Source organism: Capricornis sumatraensis, chromosome 4 (genome assembly GCF_032405125.1).
Source record: "Capricornis sumatraensis isolate serow.1 chromosome 4, serow.2, whole genome shotgun sequence".
Classification (NCBI taxonomy): Eukaryota; Metazoa; Chordata; class Mammalia; order Artiodactyla; family Bovidae; genus Capricornis; species Capricornis sumatraensis.
Genome location: NC_091072.1, coordinates 134,395,905 through 134,413,192, shown reverse-complemented (window position 1 = coordinate 134,413,192; position 17,288 = coordinate 134,395,905). Strand labels below are relative to the sequence as shown.

The following is a 17,288-nucleotide window of genomic DNA, read 5'->3' as shown; positions in this document are numbered from 1 at the left end:
GAGGATTGACTGATCATAAAAAATATTTCATGATGATTTGATAAAGTAGACTTTTAAGGGTTTTGCTGAATAAAAAGCATGTGAGATAGAAAATAAGTTACTTAAATCTTATCCATGTGATCTTTTTCTCTTCTTGAAATACAGTTGATTTACAATATTGTGTTAGTTTCAGGTATATAGCAAGGTGATTCAGTTATATATATGTTATTTTTCTGGTTATATTCCTTTATAGATTATGATAAGATATTGAGTATAATTACCTGTGAAAGTGTTAGTTGCTCAGTCATGTCCTGACTCTTCGGTGATCCCATGGGCTGTAGCCTGCCAGGCTCCTCTATCCATGGAATTCTCCAAGCAAGAATGCTGTAGTGGGGTGCCATTCCCTTTTCCAGGGGATCTTCCTGACCCAGGGATTGAACCCCAGTTTCCTGCATTGCAGGCAGATTATTTACCATCAGTTCAGTTCAGTTCAGTTCAGTCGCTCAGTCGTGTCCAACTCTTTGCAACCCCATGAATCACAGCACGCCAGGCTTCCCTGTCCATCACCAACTCCCGGAGTTCACTCAGACTCACGTCCATCAAGTCAGTGATGCCATCCAGCCATCTCATCCTCTGTCGTCCCCTTCACCTCCTGCCCCCAATCCCTCCCAGCATCAGAGTCTTTTCCAGTGAGTCAACTCTTTGCATGAGGTGGCCAAAGGACTGGAGTTTCATTCCTTCCAAAGAAATCCCAGGGCTGATCTCCTTCAGAATGGACTGGTTGGATCTCCTTGCAGTCCAAGGGACTCTCAAGAGTCTTCTCCAACACCACAGTTGAAAAGCATCAATTCTTCAGCGCTCAGCCTTCTTCACAGTCCAACTCTCACATGCATACATGACCACAGGAAAAACCATAGCCTTGACTAGACGTACCTTAGTCGGCAAAGTAATGTCTCTGCTTTTGAATGTGCTATCTAGGTTGGTCATAACTTTTCTGCCAGGGAGTAAGTGTCTTTTAATTTCATGGCTGCAGTCACCATCTGCAGTGATTTTGGAGCCCCAAAAAATAAAGTCTGCCACTGTTTTGCCATCTATTTCCCATGAAGTGATAGGACCGGATGCCATGATCTTCGTTTTCTGAATGTTGAGCTTAAGCCAACTTTTTCACTCTCCTCTTCACTTTCATCAAGAGGCTTTTGAGTTCCTCTTCACTTTCTGCCATAAGGGTGGTGTCATCTGCGTATCTGAGGTTATTGATATTTCTCCAGGCAATCTTGATTCCAGCTTGTGTTTCTTCCAGCCCGGCGTTTCTCATTATGTACTCCACATACTATACAATAAATTCTAGTTTCTAGTCTATTTTATGTATAGTAGCTTGTATCTTTTAATGCCATACTTCTCATTTGTTCCCCCTTTCCACCTTGAAGTTTTTTTATTATAATTTCTTTTTAAGGTTGGTAAGATGTGGTCCTAGACTCAAAAGAAGTGTGGCATTAGGGCTAATTTGTTCATTTACTTAAATATTAAGCAGCTATATGTGCCAGGTACTAATGATACAGAAGTCAACAAAATGGAAGAAAAACAAGAAACCAGATATGCCTACACTCTAATTTGGGATACATGATAAACAGGGTAAATTAATAAAATTAAAAGCTTGAAAGTGAGGATATGAACCATTCAGTTATTAGGGGGAGGGGCATCATAGCCAGAGGCAAGTGTAGAATCCTAAAGTAGGAATATGCCGAGTATGTTTGAAACCAGTGTGAAGGCTAGTATAGCTGGAGGAAATGATTGAGGCAGAGAGAGAAGTGTCAGAGAGGTATTGGGGAGAATCTGGTTGGACTGACACCTTGGCTTTTTATTCCATTGTGTATGGGGAAGCCATTGGAGGAGTTTGAGTAACCATGCTCTGATGTAATTTTTTAAATAAAAGTTCTGTTGAGGTGTAGTAAATATAAACTCACCCATTTTAATTATACAAGGGAATTCCTTATGGTCCTGTGGTTAGGACTTCATGCTTTCACTGCTGGGGCCTGAGTTTAGTTCCTGGTCTGGGAACTAAGATCCTGCAAGCCGTGTGGCCAGGAATAAAGAAAAAAAAAAAGAATACAATTCTCTGAATTTTGACAGTTTTACTTACCAATGAAAGCACCACCACCACAGTTAAAAAATGTTAAAATATTCCCATTACTCACAACTTCCTGGTGTAACTTTGTGTGTTCATCTTTGTCTCTACCCTCCGCCTTAGAGAACTCACCAGTCTCGCCTGTCATGTAGGTTTTAACATGCTCACTTCAGTTCCTGTACTGAGAACATATTGTAGGTCAGTGTGGGGGAGAAAAGGAGTCAGTCTTTTCAGTATCTTGAGAAAAGACCAGAGTAGTTACAGTGAAGACACTAAAAATTGTTAGGCTCTGGATGTCGTTTGAAAGTAGTCTCGATGAGAATTACAAATGGATCAGGTATGGGAACAGGAGGATAAGATGACTCCAATGTTTTTCTCCTGGAAGTGAAGTGAAGTCGCTCAGTCGTGTCCGACTCTTTGCGACCCCATAGACTATAGCCTACCAGGGTCCTCTGTCCATGGGATTTTCCAGGCAATAGTACTGGAGTGGATTGCCATTTCCTTCTCCAGGGGATCTTCCCAACCCAGGGCTTGAACCCAGGTCTCCCGCATTGTAGACAGACGCTTTACCGTCTGAGCCACCAGGGAAGTCAGGGCAGCTAGCCAAAAGGATGGAGTTGCCTTTTAATAGAGTCTGTGAGGTGAGCAGGTTGAGGGAGTCGTCGTTTAGTTGCTAAATCATGTCTAACTCTTCTGAAACCCTATCGACTGTAGCCCACCAGGCTTCTCTGGCCATGGGATTTTTCAGGGAAGAATACTCAAGTGGGTTGCCATTCCCTTCTCCAGGGAATCCTCCTGACCCAGGGATCAAACCTGTGTCCTCTGCTTGGCTGCTGGATTGTTTACCACTGAGCCACGAGGGAAGCCCAGATTGAAGGAGAGGGGAATATCAAGAGCTGTAATTTCAACACATTCTGTGGAGCATCTAATGCTTCTATCATGTAGGCAGGTGGATATGAGTCTGAGCTTAGAGGAGAGATGTGGCTACAGATAAGCATGGAAGTTTCTCATGTATTAGGGTGTTTAAAGATACCAGACTGGATTAAGACCACCTAGGACATATTAAATAGAAAAGAGAAGAAATTGAAGGACTGAGGTTTAGGACCTATCATTTAATGATTTAAAAGGGTAATAAATCTGATGAAATAATGGTCAAGTATTTAACAGGGACCTCTACCTGTTAGCGAACAGAGGCAACGATGATAGGTAAGGTTCTGTTTTAAAAAGTGTAGCATCAGTTTTCACATGATTTCATTAGTGCCAGTCCTTGAGATGAAATCCTTAAGCTGACCACAGGAGAAGTAAAAATGATAAAAAATAAATGGAGGAACTAAAAATGTGATATTAGGAGTCTGGAAGAAAACTTAAAATTTACTCTGTTAACATAGTCTATGAAAATGAAGTTTTCCATTTGTGGAAAACATCTATGAGGGTTTAAGAACATGATTGATAGCTGTTTGTTATCAATAAATTTTTAAAAACCTAGAATAAGTTATTTTGCACCCCAAGCGACATTGTGATAGCAGAGGCGCCTTGACTGAGAAGTAACAAAGGTGTCATATAAATGTGAAGAATGCTTTCTCCTGGGGGAATTGGAAGGAAGAAACATCCATAATGGGTGATGGTCTTCCTTGGACACACAGAATTCTAGGAAAGGAGCTAGGTGAGGAAATCCTTGAAAGTTCCATGACTGTGACTGAGAAAGGTTGATGAAGGCAGTTTGTATTAAACAATCATTTCTGTTAGTAGTCAGTGTTCAGTACTAACTGTAAATAGAAGTTTTCTAGTATCAAATTAGCTTTTATTGATAGTGAAACATTTTACATAAGAAAATTTATATGGTGTACTATGCTGTTCAGTTTGCCTAATTTGTCTTCCTTAATTGAAACATTTTCTTTGAGCCTTCTCTCCAGAAGAGGTCAGCAGAATCCCAGTTACCAATCAGTTGACTTGCTATACTTGGTTGCAATGCATTATTCTTATATCTTATTTCTTTGTCTGTAGAGATAGCTTGTTTTAGTGTCTTCAGATCCGTCTTTGGGCTTTTAAATTAATCCCATTACCGAGTCTAGAATTAGAGTACTTAATATAGGGTTTTAAATAATGAGGATAGAAGGTGTTTTGTATTTGTGTGAAGTACTGCTTTTACTTCTAATATATTTTGAGGATGACATGTAACATTACTTTGTGAGGCTATTTGAAACTTAAAAACTTGGTAAAAATATTGACATGTAGATTATTAAAACACTAGCGTTCTAATTTCATTAATATGGAAGTTCTCAGAGTTACAAAATGCCATTTTGATCGATTTTTAAAAATCATTACTTGAGTTTTTAGAATCTAGTAATGAAAGACAAGCATTTTGGTTTTCTTACATAGGTCATTATAGTTATAGTTGATCCACACTTTAACTTAGATACCTTAATCAAATCACACCTTAAGATCAAACCAGATTCCTTAAAATCAAACCTAAACACTGATTGATTAATATTTCATTTAAAATAACACAAATCAACTCTCAAACAAAAAGCCTCCACACAAATGACAAACACCTTAATCATAAAAAGACTTGTCCCTTCCCAGTGTTATTTTTTCCTTCACTATTCATTTGTTCTTCACATTTCATTACCCGCCCCCCACCCCAAATCCCCCCCAAATACCCATTTTAGCCAATGTGGATTCTTGGTTGGTATTCTCAGCTAAAGACTTAGTAGATAGTAAAATAAACAGCAGATAATATGGTTTTTGTCTTTGACTGTATAAAGCTACTTCACTTTTTCTCTTCTTTTTCTTTTGTGAAAATAGATGATCAAGGGTGAAATTGCTGTGAACTAGGGCAGGACAAGATGTGGTGGTGGTAACATCTGGTCCCAGACATGAACACTTCAGTTCTTAATTAGGACCGAAAGCTTTCTTAAAGCATATTAGAATGATGTTTTATAAATAGTTTTTGTAATTTATTTTATATCATTGCTAGGTAATAGCTAAGAGAAAAGAGGATTCTGGAAAGATAAAACTTTTGCTTCATTGGATGCCTGAAGACATGTAAGTATTTGGAATACCGCATATATAACTAATAGACTGATGTCTTACTCTTACTAAAATCTTGTACTCAAAAATTACTTAAGCTGTTGGGTTCAAATGTAGAAGACTTACAGGAATGAAATCACAGAACATTTTGAGGTTGTCAGCATGAAAAAGATAATCTGTAAAGGCTCTTAAGAGTACCTGGCTCAAGGTATAAGCTTTAAAATTAACTTTTAAAATAGTTTTTTTTTTTTTTAATGTAAGTTGTCATAGCAATTTTTAGTCATTTTTAGGATGTGATTATTTTTAGAACTTTTAGTAACCTTCAAGTAGGATAGGGCATAAGCAGCCTTAGTTATGCCTTTGAGACAATTATTTTTTAACAATTTCTAAACATTTTTCAGGGCACTATTAATGGTATTTTATTGAAAAAAGCAATTGGTGAGTTTTCTAGGAGTGTTATATTTTTCTTTGAGTTTTAGTACCCTTTTATTAGAGTGGTTCTGACCTATGTGCTCCGTAATTTGGATATTTCATGTTCAGTATTCCTTTTATTCTTAAACAATTTTTTAGTTGTTGCAAAAGGTAAATGAAGGTATATCATAGAAAAGCACCAGTAATAGAATAAATTGAAATGAATGGAATCTCATTAAAAATTAATAAGATGTGTTCCATATTTATTCTTTTATTATATATTTTTCTACAATATCATTTCCCAAACTCCAGTCCAAAGAGATGTTAATGAACATGATATGAATTAAGAGCTTTAAAAATAGATTTGGGATGGAGTGAGGGGTGGGGGAGGTTCAAGAGGGAGGGGACACATGTACATGCTGATTCGAGTTTTTGTATGGCAGAAACTGGCACAGCATTGTAAAGCAGTTATCCTCCAACTAAAAATAAATTTAAAAAATAGATCCGGGAGTTTACAGTGCACATTAGCAGAGTGAAGTAAAGAAATTTTTATTTAACTTTTTAAAAATCCTATGATTATCAAGTGTCAGTGAGTGTAGAACATACGTTCCACTTCCTTTTACCCCCTCCCTTCCAGGTTTTTAAAAAATGCTACTCTAAAATATTTTGAAATGTCCGTGTAAAATTTATTTAATGAACTTTTTACTGAACATTTAAAGCTATCCATTTTTCTTCACTGTTTAAAAAACATTAAACTTTGTTTTTATTTACAAGCTATGGAAAATGTTATGGAGATAGGCATTGCCTTCCTGAAAGTTTTGTCAGCTTCTGATATCATCTGTGAAATTAGAGAGCTTATTTCTGACTTATTATCAACACTGGCTATTGGAGTTCTTACATTTTGCATTTCTTTGATTATGAGCAACTACATCTTTGGCGAATTGATGGTTGATGTCCTTTGTCTCCCCTATTCTTTTTCCCTTAATGAGAGTTCACTTTTTTCATACTGATTTGTAAGAGCTCTTTTTATAGTAAGCTTGTAACAGTTCCTTAAAACATTCGGATATCTGTATTCTTAATATTTTAGAAATTGATCAATCCAAATATCAAAATGCTTTTATTCCGAAATTCATTTTTTTCAAAGTGAAAATCTGGTGGGGTTTTTATTTCTTATTTCTTTATACAGAAACTATAGATTTCAGCTTTTTATCACATCATGCTCTAATTTCACTTAGCAAGCTAAGAGACAGACAGTGTGTTAATATGTGTTTCCAAGTTGTGGGATGACTTTGCCATCAAAATTCATCTCCAGATTTATGTCTAAAATTTCACCATACCATTTTCTGGCTGTGTCTTTACATCCCATTACTTAGATTACTGAGTTTCCTTGGTGTCTGATAAGCTTGTTAACCTAGGTGACCCAGTCAGACAAGTCAGAAAAAGCTGGGTAAATGTGAGTAATGTGAAGGTATGTGAAGGATAAATTTAAACTTAATGTTATTTTATATATGACTTGTTTTTTAAATTCACAGTCTGCCTGATGTGTGGGTGAATGAAAATGAACGACATCAATTAAAAACTAAAGTAGTTCATTTATCAAAGCTACCCAAAGATACTGCCTTGCTTTTGGACCCAAACATATACAGGTAATTTAATTCTTGCTTTGATGTTTCACTTTGAATTGTAATCGTAAATCTTCTTAAAGTTTGGATATAAGGTCAGGACTTATTTCTTAAGTACTGAGTTTCAGTATCAAGCATATCTTGCTTTCTTGAGCTTTGTGTATGGAAATTACATCACAGCGATACGTACATCGTAGACTCTAGAAGGGCAATATTTTGGTCAAGTTTATATGCCTGGTTAATTCCAGATTTATCTTGAGTAGCTTAGACTGTGATATAGAGTGTTTTGAAAATAAGTGCCTTTTGTTTAAGTATGTAATTCTTTTTTAATAATATCAAATATGTAGACCTGTTCACTAAATACCATTAATGGTTGAAGTTCTTAAACTTAGACTCTTCCCAGACTTTTCAAAAGAGCAGTTCAGATACTACTGTGCTTGTTTTTAAGAGGTAGCTTGGAGTGTTCACATTTCTAATTTTTTTTGATCTTACCTTTGTTTTTGTGTGTCGTGCATATGGAATATGTTTAGTGGGGGAAGGAGAAGAGACCACCTTTTCTGGCTATTTGCTGAGTCATTGTGCTAGGTGCTTTATGTAACACTTCTCCTCACATCAGGCCTGTGAAGTAGGTGTTCCTATGTCTGTTTTACAGGTTAGAAATCTGAGGCAAGAGGCACATAGCTTGCCCAAAGTGACACAGCTAGGATGTGACTGAACTCTGCCTCTGTGCAAATGACATATACTATGGTGATTAAAAAAGTGGCTGAAAATGCTTAAAAGGCACTCTTAATGAGTGAACTTTCTGTATTTTAAAAAGGAATTCTAGTTTAGTATATACTTTATATAGTAGTAGGTTGGATAAGAATAAGGTGACGTAATGATTGAGAATTCCAAATGTGAATTTCAGCTGTACTAAAAGTACTATGTCTTGTGCCAAAATTTGAAACAAAGAGTTTGATTTGAAGGTTTTGTTCATTCCACGACTGAACTTTTTGGAATGTGAAACATCTTTTGAGAGTGAGATTCTCACGTAATGGGCCTTGCTGCAAGGAGACATTGAGATGCTTCCAGACTTTTAAAGCATCTTTTGGTGAAGGTGCTAAGTCTGATGTAAACGTGTGTTTTTTTGTGAAATGAGCTAGATTATCAAGAAACTAGCTAGCAGAGAGAGCAGTGAAATAACCTTAAATGATTTACCTTTCTTTTTTTAAGGAAAAATAATTGAATAGTCCTTATTTACTGGCTCCTAATTTAGGGCTTATTTCTGCTCATTCTTTGAAGGGAGTGATGAAAACTAGCATCCTAAAATAGTGGTATTTTGGGAGAACCAAGAATGGTCCTAAACATGCCTTAAGCAGTGAGTTGATTAAGAAGCATGAATTTTAAATAAATGGTTGAGACTAACTTTGTGTTTCTGCCCTGCATTCTACTTCCCACTCTCTATGAGAGTCTTCCTTTTTCACAGAATCAGCTTATTTTTGCTCTTCTTACGCTATATAGGAAGCAGTTTAGATATTTTGGTGAAAGTGAGAAAAAAATCATTCAAGCTCAGAACTGGTGTCCAGAAGTGCATAGGACTTGCATCGCCTGTTCTCAGGGTATAATTCTGCAATTGTTACTAATTTCTAGGGTAATGAAGATATACATTCTTAAGATGTATTTGGTACTTCTGTTGAGTTAATTTTCTTTAGTTGTAAGCCATCTTCCACCCATCTTAACATTTAATTTCGAGTCTATAAACTTTCATGCTTCTACAATTCTGGAAATTAGAATCAAATCTACCCTAAAGTGGTGCGGAGTTATAGAACCTTCTACATTTGTGATGCTTGGCAATGCTTGGACTTTGAGTGAGAAATCATGTGAAATTAAGAGGGGAAGAAAGCAATTATTCTAATTTGTTTTAGGAGAAAAAATTTGCAGCTTATGCACATCTCAAAATGAAAGCATGACAAACATTCCAAAAATATATTAACTTCAAAAGTAGCAATAAAAAGGACATACTTATATGAAATTTAAACACTAAACACTAATTTACATTTCATATAAATTTAAACATGAGATTCTTTTTTAGAAACACATTAATAGGTTACATGAAAAGGATTTGTTAAAAAGCTGTATTTTATGTAACTAAGTTTATATCCATCATGTGAATACTTAGGAAATAAATTTTCATGGTGATCAGTGATTGTCACATTTCCTATTTCTTATACATATTTGTATTTTTGAAGCACTTCATATGTGTTTTTGATTCAGTTGAATAAAAGATTATCCCTTTTTCTCTTTTTCTAGAACAATGCCGCAGAAGAGGTTGAAGAGGTAAAAAATAAATAAATACATAAAAAGCAAACAAGCGGGGACACCTGCAGTCTTAGTCACTGACAATGGGTTTTAGTAAAAGTTGCACATTAGAATCAACCCCCTTCCTTTTTTTCCCTTAAATCCAGTATTTAGAATATTTATGCTTAGTGTAAACATTCTGTGAATGAAGTAGGCTCTTCTGTGGAATATATTAATATATTACTGTATATCCACATTTTCATGGAGTGGTACTGTGGGAGACTGAGCAAACACTCTTCTGGCAACTTAGTGGAACAGCTTCTTAAAGGCTTTGCATGCTTGCTGCTTTAAGCTGCTTTTTTTTTTTTTTAAAACCCTTTAGTGATCACAGTAGTTGATATTGGAAAGAAAACCAATTACAACATGTGCCCTTACAAATACCAAAAGCACTGTAAGGATATTTGTCTTGACAGTGTCTATTGATTTGGAGTCTTATTAGGAAATATTTAGACAATGAAAATTATCGAGAGATAATTTACCTTTCAATTATGATAAATAGATGTGATTGGTTGCCATTTGTGTTCTTTTGCAGAACTCTGATAAGAAAAGTGTTCAATTTGTATTTAAGCAAACAGTGAACGACATTTGCAATCAACTAAAAATTCGTCTATCGAATTAGGGCTGAGAATTTCTGTTAAAGAGTGTTGCAGAATGTCTGGTGGCTCCCCTTTCAGGAGTAGGGTTTTCTCATGGAGTACAGTATGTTAATATTTACGTATATAACTAATCTGTTAACGGTTTTTGAAAAACCTCTATTTCAAATTATTTGAATAATCCTCATATTTTCATTTTAACCTATATAATAAGCCTCTATTTTTCTTTTTTTTGAGGAAAGCAGTTGGTTTGCGAGCTGTTTTTTTCTTAACATAAGAAAAATCGTATTTTTTTTACAAGTATCTTCAAACTGAATCCTTTATGCACCAAAGTTGGTTTTGAAAAGGAGAATAGAATCACTTTCTTGCTTGGTAAGCAAGAAGCCATATGGATTTTTTTTTTTTAACTTACAAAAATGGAAATATGTGTAACTTGTTAGTATTGTATCAAACAAATGTTGCATAGAGTTAATAGAACATTGCTTGTAAATATTTCAGATTTGTAATATATTTTTATATTATGAAATGTACTGTAGATGTTTTTCTAGAGGCATGAAAAGTTAAATGTATATATTATGGGTAGAAATAATATTGAAGGATATTGTAATTCACTAGTGCTGCCAGAGGAATTGTTAATAAAGCACCTTCTTTAACAATAAATGTCTTTTGCAGACTTAAGGGACTATGTACTACTGTTAATATCTATAAGAGCAAAACACATTGAACATCCTTCCAGAAAGTCTTTGAGGGAGGACCTATTACCCATAATAGAATTATGGCACTCATTTCTGACAGTGACCGTGAAATCAATTATTTCCTTACTGTTGGAAGGACATATTGTAAAGTATGTGGTTATATGCAGTCAAACTGCATATATGCAGAAACTACTCCTGATTGAGGAGTTTTCACTTTACTACAGTGATATAAAAAAACCAGCAGTTTTTACACTAAAATTTTTTAAAGAAAGAATAGACAAAAATATAGAATTAATAAGCCTTTTGGTTCCAAAATGGGAAAGGTTCCAGGATACATAAATCATTTCTCATTTACTTTAAAAAAATTTTTAAAAATGATAAAAATTATGGGCGGCTTTATTCGTTAACAATGGGGTTAAAGAGCTATATACATGAAGTAAGTCATATAAAATTAAATGAAGTGCAAATAAAAGCACTGCTTCTGTAAGACATTCTGGAATGGTTGTTTAATAAGGGTATTATTCATATGATCTGTAGCAAATGTGATTTTATTTTTGAAAAGAAGAAAAGCAGTGTGTTTTCTTACTATTTTTTGTTTTCTTTTGCTTAAGCACTTCATCAGTTGCTTTATTCTGTATCTATGAAGTAATCTGCAATCTCCTTTGTTCTTTTAAAATTTTGATTTGTTATAAAAATTGCCAAATAGTGTTTCAGATATATAGTTTGTACCTGTATTTTTATTTTATTGCCTCAAGTTCTTGTAAGTCATTCTTAATTGACCGATGATTGTAGACCTTGCCTGAGTATTTTTTCTAATAAAACAAAGCAAATCACATTTAGTTTCAGAATTGTAACAATTCAATTAAGTTTTAAAACGACATCTGAATTATACATCTAATGTTTTCTTCAGGGGCACAGCAAATAAATTAGTTTTCCCATTGTGTAGAAATACTAAGGTGGTCAAAACCAAATTTCATGGTTATTGATTACCCTCTGAGTACTCAGTCACTCATGATACTCTGCTGCTTATCTGACTTTGTTCTGATACTATTTACACACACCAAAAAGAACATGGAATTGAAATAGTTTTATAACTTGTATGTATACATATATACACACATGCAATTATGATTGGGAAATAAGTGTGGAAATTTTTACTTTATAATGTTTATTTAGTAATAGCTATCCATCTATATTATTATCCCTATCCCTGTATTCCCCACCCTTCTGCATCTCTTCCCCTCACCCCTATCTATATATATATATATAAAATAATCACTGTCTTTTCAGCAGCAGGCAAAATGGCAGCTCACAGACATCCCCATTCATTTACTTGTGGCTGCTTTCTTCCTGTGTGACAGAGTTAAGTAGTGACACTTTATTAACCTGCAAGCACAAAATGTTTGCTATCTGACCTTTTAAGGAAAAATTCGTCAGTCCCTGGTTGTTATAGTTGATAAATTTTTCTATAAAATGAACCTAGATTGCACAAATCATATTTTAATATGATAGTATTATCTTGGTAATAAAGCAGCACATTAAATTTTGGTGAAGCTTTTTAATATACACGAGAGACTTAAGATCCTGCCAGACTAAGATACAATACATGTAACAAATGGTGTGTTGTTTTTTTTTCTCACTTTTACATTGGAGTCCTTAGTAGTTACTAACATTTCCCCATTTGTTATTGTATTTTGTTTTACTCAATAGGACTAAATGAGATTTTGTAAATCGGATCATGTTTAAATCATAAGGCTCATCTCTATCTGAAAGGCTCTTGGAAGTGGAAAATATTGTAAAATTTAAAGTTGTTTATTTTTCTAATAAACTTTTTCAAATATAAATCTTCCCTAAAGTGGACACACATTACCTCTGAACTTCAGATGAAGGAAAATTAAGGTGGACAGTAGTTGACTCTCAATGCGTATTTCAAGATGTTTTATTCTCATTGAAAGCATTGATAATCATATCAGTAAATCTTTGTGAAACTTCTCCTCCCACACTTTAATAAAATATTTTAAATATGTAAGTACTCATAAAAGGATAGAATTTGCCACAGTTATTTAATACATCTTTTATTGTTTTCTGTTTGAATTCTTTTAAAAATATCATATGATTGGTTAGCAAAAGTGTTAGATATTTGAATAAGGTATAAAAATGGGTAAATATGGTTGAAGTCTTTAAAATAAGGGGCTTTCTATATGATTACGACTTTTTTTCTTTTTTTTTATAGTCTAATACTTTTTCATATGTTCTCTAAAAGAGAGAAATTCTTATTTAGGTAGATTCTCTATTGGAAAAACTGATACATTTATATGTATAGCAAGGCTGGGGGTTGCACACCTACAAGGGAATGCTTAAATATAAAGCCTTTATTAAAAAGAGTACAATCATATACGTCATTTGAATGTCTTGGGGGTTTTTTGTTTGTTTTTTAAGAGAAGTGGGTTTTTTTTGTTTTAATGAATATTATTTTTCTACTTTTAAAATGTAAGAAGTGTTTCTTAAAAGGTAAGATTTTAAGATAAAATGTCTTATATATTTTAATTTTTTAATTCTTAGAAGAATCTGACCTAGTGGATGATGTTTTGTAGTTCAAACACTAGCTTTAATACAAATAAAGTCTGAGGAGTTTTTTTGTTTTTTAACGGTTTAGAGTATTTTGTCATTACTAATGGTTATGAGCTTCAGTAGCCTTGAGAATGTAACAAGTGCTGTATTACTTAAAATTAAAAATTTTAAAAAATATTTACATAGTCCAGTTCATTCTCTGAATCAGATTTGCATGGCATATAACACATGGTTTTATATTACTGTGAAAATTAAAAAGGACTTGTAAACAGAGCAGAAATTGCAACCCATTTTTTTTTTCTAGGTCAGTAGTCTTTCTACTATACCAAATGGCTTTTCACAGTGTGAAAGAGAAAATAAATGTGTGCTGTAATACAACTACAAAGTCGTTTTCAGTGTTTCCGCCATAGCCAGTCTCTAACGTAATACATGGTACAAAATTAGTCTCTAAAATATGTATTGAATGAGTGTTACAGGTGAAGTACTTGTTACAGAAAGGTGTTTTGGAGAGTATGGCTGAAGCACACTGGCTTAAATGATACTCTGTGGTAATATTTATGTGTGAACCTATAAAGGGAACTACAGTTCTCCTGAACATGCTCAATGAAAAGAATTATTGACGTTATATTTTTACATACTCAGTTGTAATGGTGTTTTTAGTTTACTTTTGTGAAAAAATGTTCTCAATCTTGTTTTTGTAGAGTGCCCCTCCCCTTATTGAAGCACAGTTGATTTATGTTTTGTTAGTTTTTGGTGTACTGTAAAGTGATTCATATATTTACACACACACACACACACACACACATATTTGTAGAAGCCCTTTTTAAAATAATAAGACTTCAGTTACATGTATGGTATGAGTAACATGTTTTGAAGTAACACTATTTTAAAGGAGTTACCTAGTATTTGATTAATTTATCTTAATGTTTTTATCTTACAGCATTGTAAGGACCTTTTTTCCTTTTCAGTATTTATAAGACCCTGCTAGTGGGAGAGCTACATTTTTTAAGTCATACAAATTTATTATGAAATTCCTAAAGGTTTTTATGTTCCTGTTAAAGCCATTTCAGGAGTTCATTTATATTGGAATGCCTAATAAAACTGATACAAGATTATTACATGTTTGAGGGATTTTTTTCCTTTTAAAAAAGCAAATTTGTGTAGCTAAGATTGTAAAATGTGAGCATGGTGAGCATTTACTCTTGGTTGCTGGGCCCAGTGCAAGTAGTTTTGTGTGTTAATATCATTGAGGATTGCAGAAGAGTAGGTCAGAAGATGTCCCGTAACATTACATTTTGACTTCCGTATACACTGCGGTTTGCTCATCATCAAAAGTTGAGTTTCAATCTAATACCAGTTGACCTACTTTACCTGTTTTGTTCTTCTACACATGTATTTGATTTGTTAATATTTGTTGAGTACTTTTGCATCCGTGTTCATCAGTGACACTGCCTGTATTTTTATTTATTTAATTTTTTATATTGTCCTTGTGCTAGCCTTGTAAAATGAGTTTAGAAGCATTTCCTCTCTTCAGTTTTTTGGAAGAGTCTTGAGTCTAGCTTTTATTTGAATGTTTGGTAGAATTCACATGTGAAGCCATCTGGTCCTAGACTTTTGTTTTTTGGGAGGTTTTTGATTAGTATTTCAATTTCTCTGCTAGTGATTGGTCTAATGATTGGCCATTCAGGCTTTCTGTTTCTTCATGATTCAGTCTTAGAAGGTTACCTGATTCTAACTATTTATCCATTTCTTTTATATTGCCCAGTTTGTTGGCGTATAATTTTCATAGTATTCTCTTATAATCTGTTGTATTTCTGTGGTATCTGTTGTAATTTCTCGTTTTCGTTTTCAGATTTTATCAGATCCTTTTTTCGTAGTTTAGCTAAAGATTTGTCAATTTTCTTTTTTTTTAAATCTATTGTTTTTTACCCTCTAATTCATTTATTTCTCCTCTTGATCTTTATGTCCTTCCTTCCACTGACTTTGGACTTTGCTCTTTTTCTGATTCCTTTAGGTGTAAGATCTGAATTTTTATTTGAAGTTTTTCTTGTTTCTTGAGGTGAATATGCCTGTATTGCTATGAATTTCCCTCTTAATACCGCTTTGGCTACATCCCATAGGTTTGGTAATGGTATATTTACGTTTTGATTCATCTTCAGGTATAAAAACATTTCTTTGGTTGATCCAATGGTTATTCAGTATCATGTTAAGTCTCCACATATTTGTGATTTTTCCAGTTTTTTCTTATAGTTCATTTCTGTGCCTTGGAAAAGATGTTTGATGTGGGTCTTAATTAATTTGAGACTTGGTATTACATTCCAGAATATGGTCTGTTCTTGAGGATGTTCTATGTGATCTTGAGAAGAATGTGTGTTCTGCTACCTTTGGATGAAATGTCCTACATATATATTAAGTCCAATCTGATGTATTGTTTCACCTAACACTGCTGCCTCCTTGTTGGCATCCTATCTGGATGATCTGTCCATTGATGTAAGTGGGGTGTTAAAGTCCTGTACTATTACTGTGTTGCTGTCAGTTTCTTTCTGTAGGTCTGTTAGTAGTTGCCTTACATATTTTGGTGCTCCTATGTAATACAGATATATATTATTAACTGTTATACCTTCTTGATGAATTGTCCCCTTTATCATCATATACTGTCCATCTTTGTCTCTCATTGCCCTTTTGGGGTCTGTTTTGTCTGCTGTTTGCTTGGAATGTCATCTTCTTTCCTTTCATTTTGAGCCTATATTTGTCTTTAGAGCTGAGTGTTCTGGAGGCAACATATAGTTGGGTCTTGTTACTTTAATCTTTTCAACCAGCATGTATGTATCTTTTTTTTTTTTTTTTTTTTTGGTCTGAAGCATGTGGTTTGTGGGATCTTAGTTCCCTGACCAGGGATTAAACCAGGGCCACGGCAGTGAAAGCACCCAAGTCCTAAATAAGCACTGGACTGCCAGGGAATTCCCGTATCCTGTATCTTTTTGATTGATGAATTCAGTCCATTTACATTTAGGGTGGTATTAACAATTGATGAATAAGCACTTAAAATAATTTTATCTTTTATTTTCTGGTTATTCTGTATCTTTGTTGTTTCTTTTGTGTGTGTCTATTTCTGCCTGCCATTTTAGCTTGGTGGTTTTCTATAATGTTTTTCTCAGTTCCTCTTTTGTTGTGTTTTGTGTCTTACCTAGAATTATATTGCATGGTTACCATGGGATGTGTATAAATTTCTCAGATAAAGTAGTTCTTTTCCTGCTGATAGCATCTTATCTTCATTTGCGTATATGAATTTTCTGTAATATTTTTGTGGTCCCAAATTATTCCTATTTTCCAAATTGACATTACTTTAGTTATTTTTACTTCTTTTCCCCCTTTAACCTTTATGTTGTAATTAAATGTTTAACAGCATATTCTAGTACAGAATTACAGTTTTCTGATTCTGTTAGAATTAGAAATTCTGTTACCTTACTCAAAAGTTTTGTGTCTTTCCATTTCAGAAGGAAGAACTTCCAACATTTTTTGTAAGGCAGTCTCAATCATAGTCTGACTGTTCATGACCCATGGACTGTAGCCCGCCAGGCTCCTCTGTCCATGGAATTTTCCAGACAAGAATACTCTGATGGGTTGCCATTTCCTGCTCCAGGGGATCTTCCCGACCCAAGGATCCAACCCTCATCTTGTGCCATCTGCCTAGTGATCATGAACCTCCTCAGCTTTTGTTTGGGAGAACCTTTATTTCTCCTTCATATCTAAAGAGTAACTTTGCTGGATAGGGTATTGGCTCACAGTTCTTATCTTTCAGTATTTTGAGTATGTCATTCCACTTTCCTGTCCTGTAGTGTTTCTACTGAGAAAGCTTGTTGTTTACTAGCTCAGCTGTGTCCCAGCTGATTTGCAACCCTGTGGACTGTAACCCACCAGGCTC

At 34.3% G+C, this 17,288-nt stretch overlaps 1 protein-coding gene across 2 annotated transcripts in view; it reads left to right on the top strand.

Annotated features, from left to right (window-relative positions):
• AEBP2 (AE binding protein 2) overlaps positions 1–11,693 on the top strand; it is a 62,861-nt gene extending 51,168 nt beyond the window's left edge. The window contains exons 6-9 of one of the 2 annotated variants that reach the window (XM_068970723.1): positions 5,082–5,149; positions 7,078–7,191; positions 9,457–9,483; positions 10,037–11,693. In XM_068970723.1, the coding sequence (XP_068826824.1) occupies positions 5,082–5,149; positions 7,078–7,191; positions 9,457–9,483; positions 10,037–10,082 (255 nt within the window). In that variant the 3' untranslated portion in view covers positions 10,083–11,693. The remainder of the gene's footprint in view (positions 1–5,081; positions 5,150–7,077; positions 7,192–9,456; positions 9,484–10,036) is intronic. The other variant, XM_068970724.1, reaches the window with a different exon arrangement.
• The last annotated feature ends 5,595 nt before the right edge of the window (positions 11,694–17,288 follow it).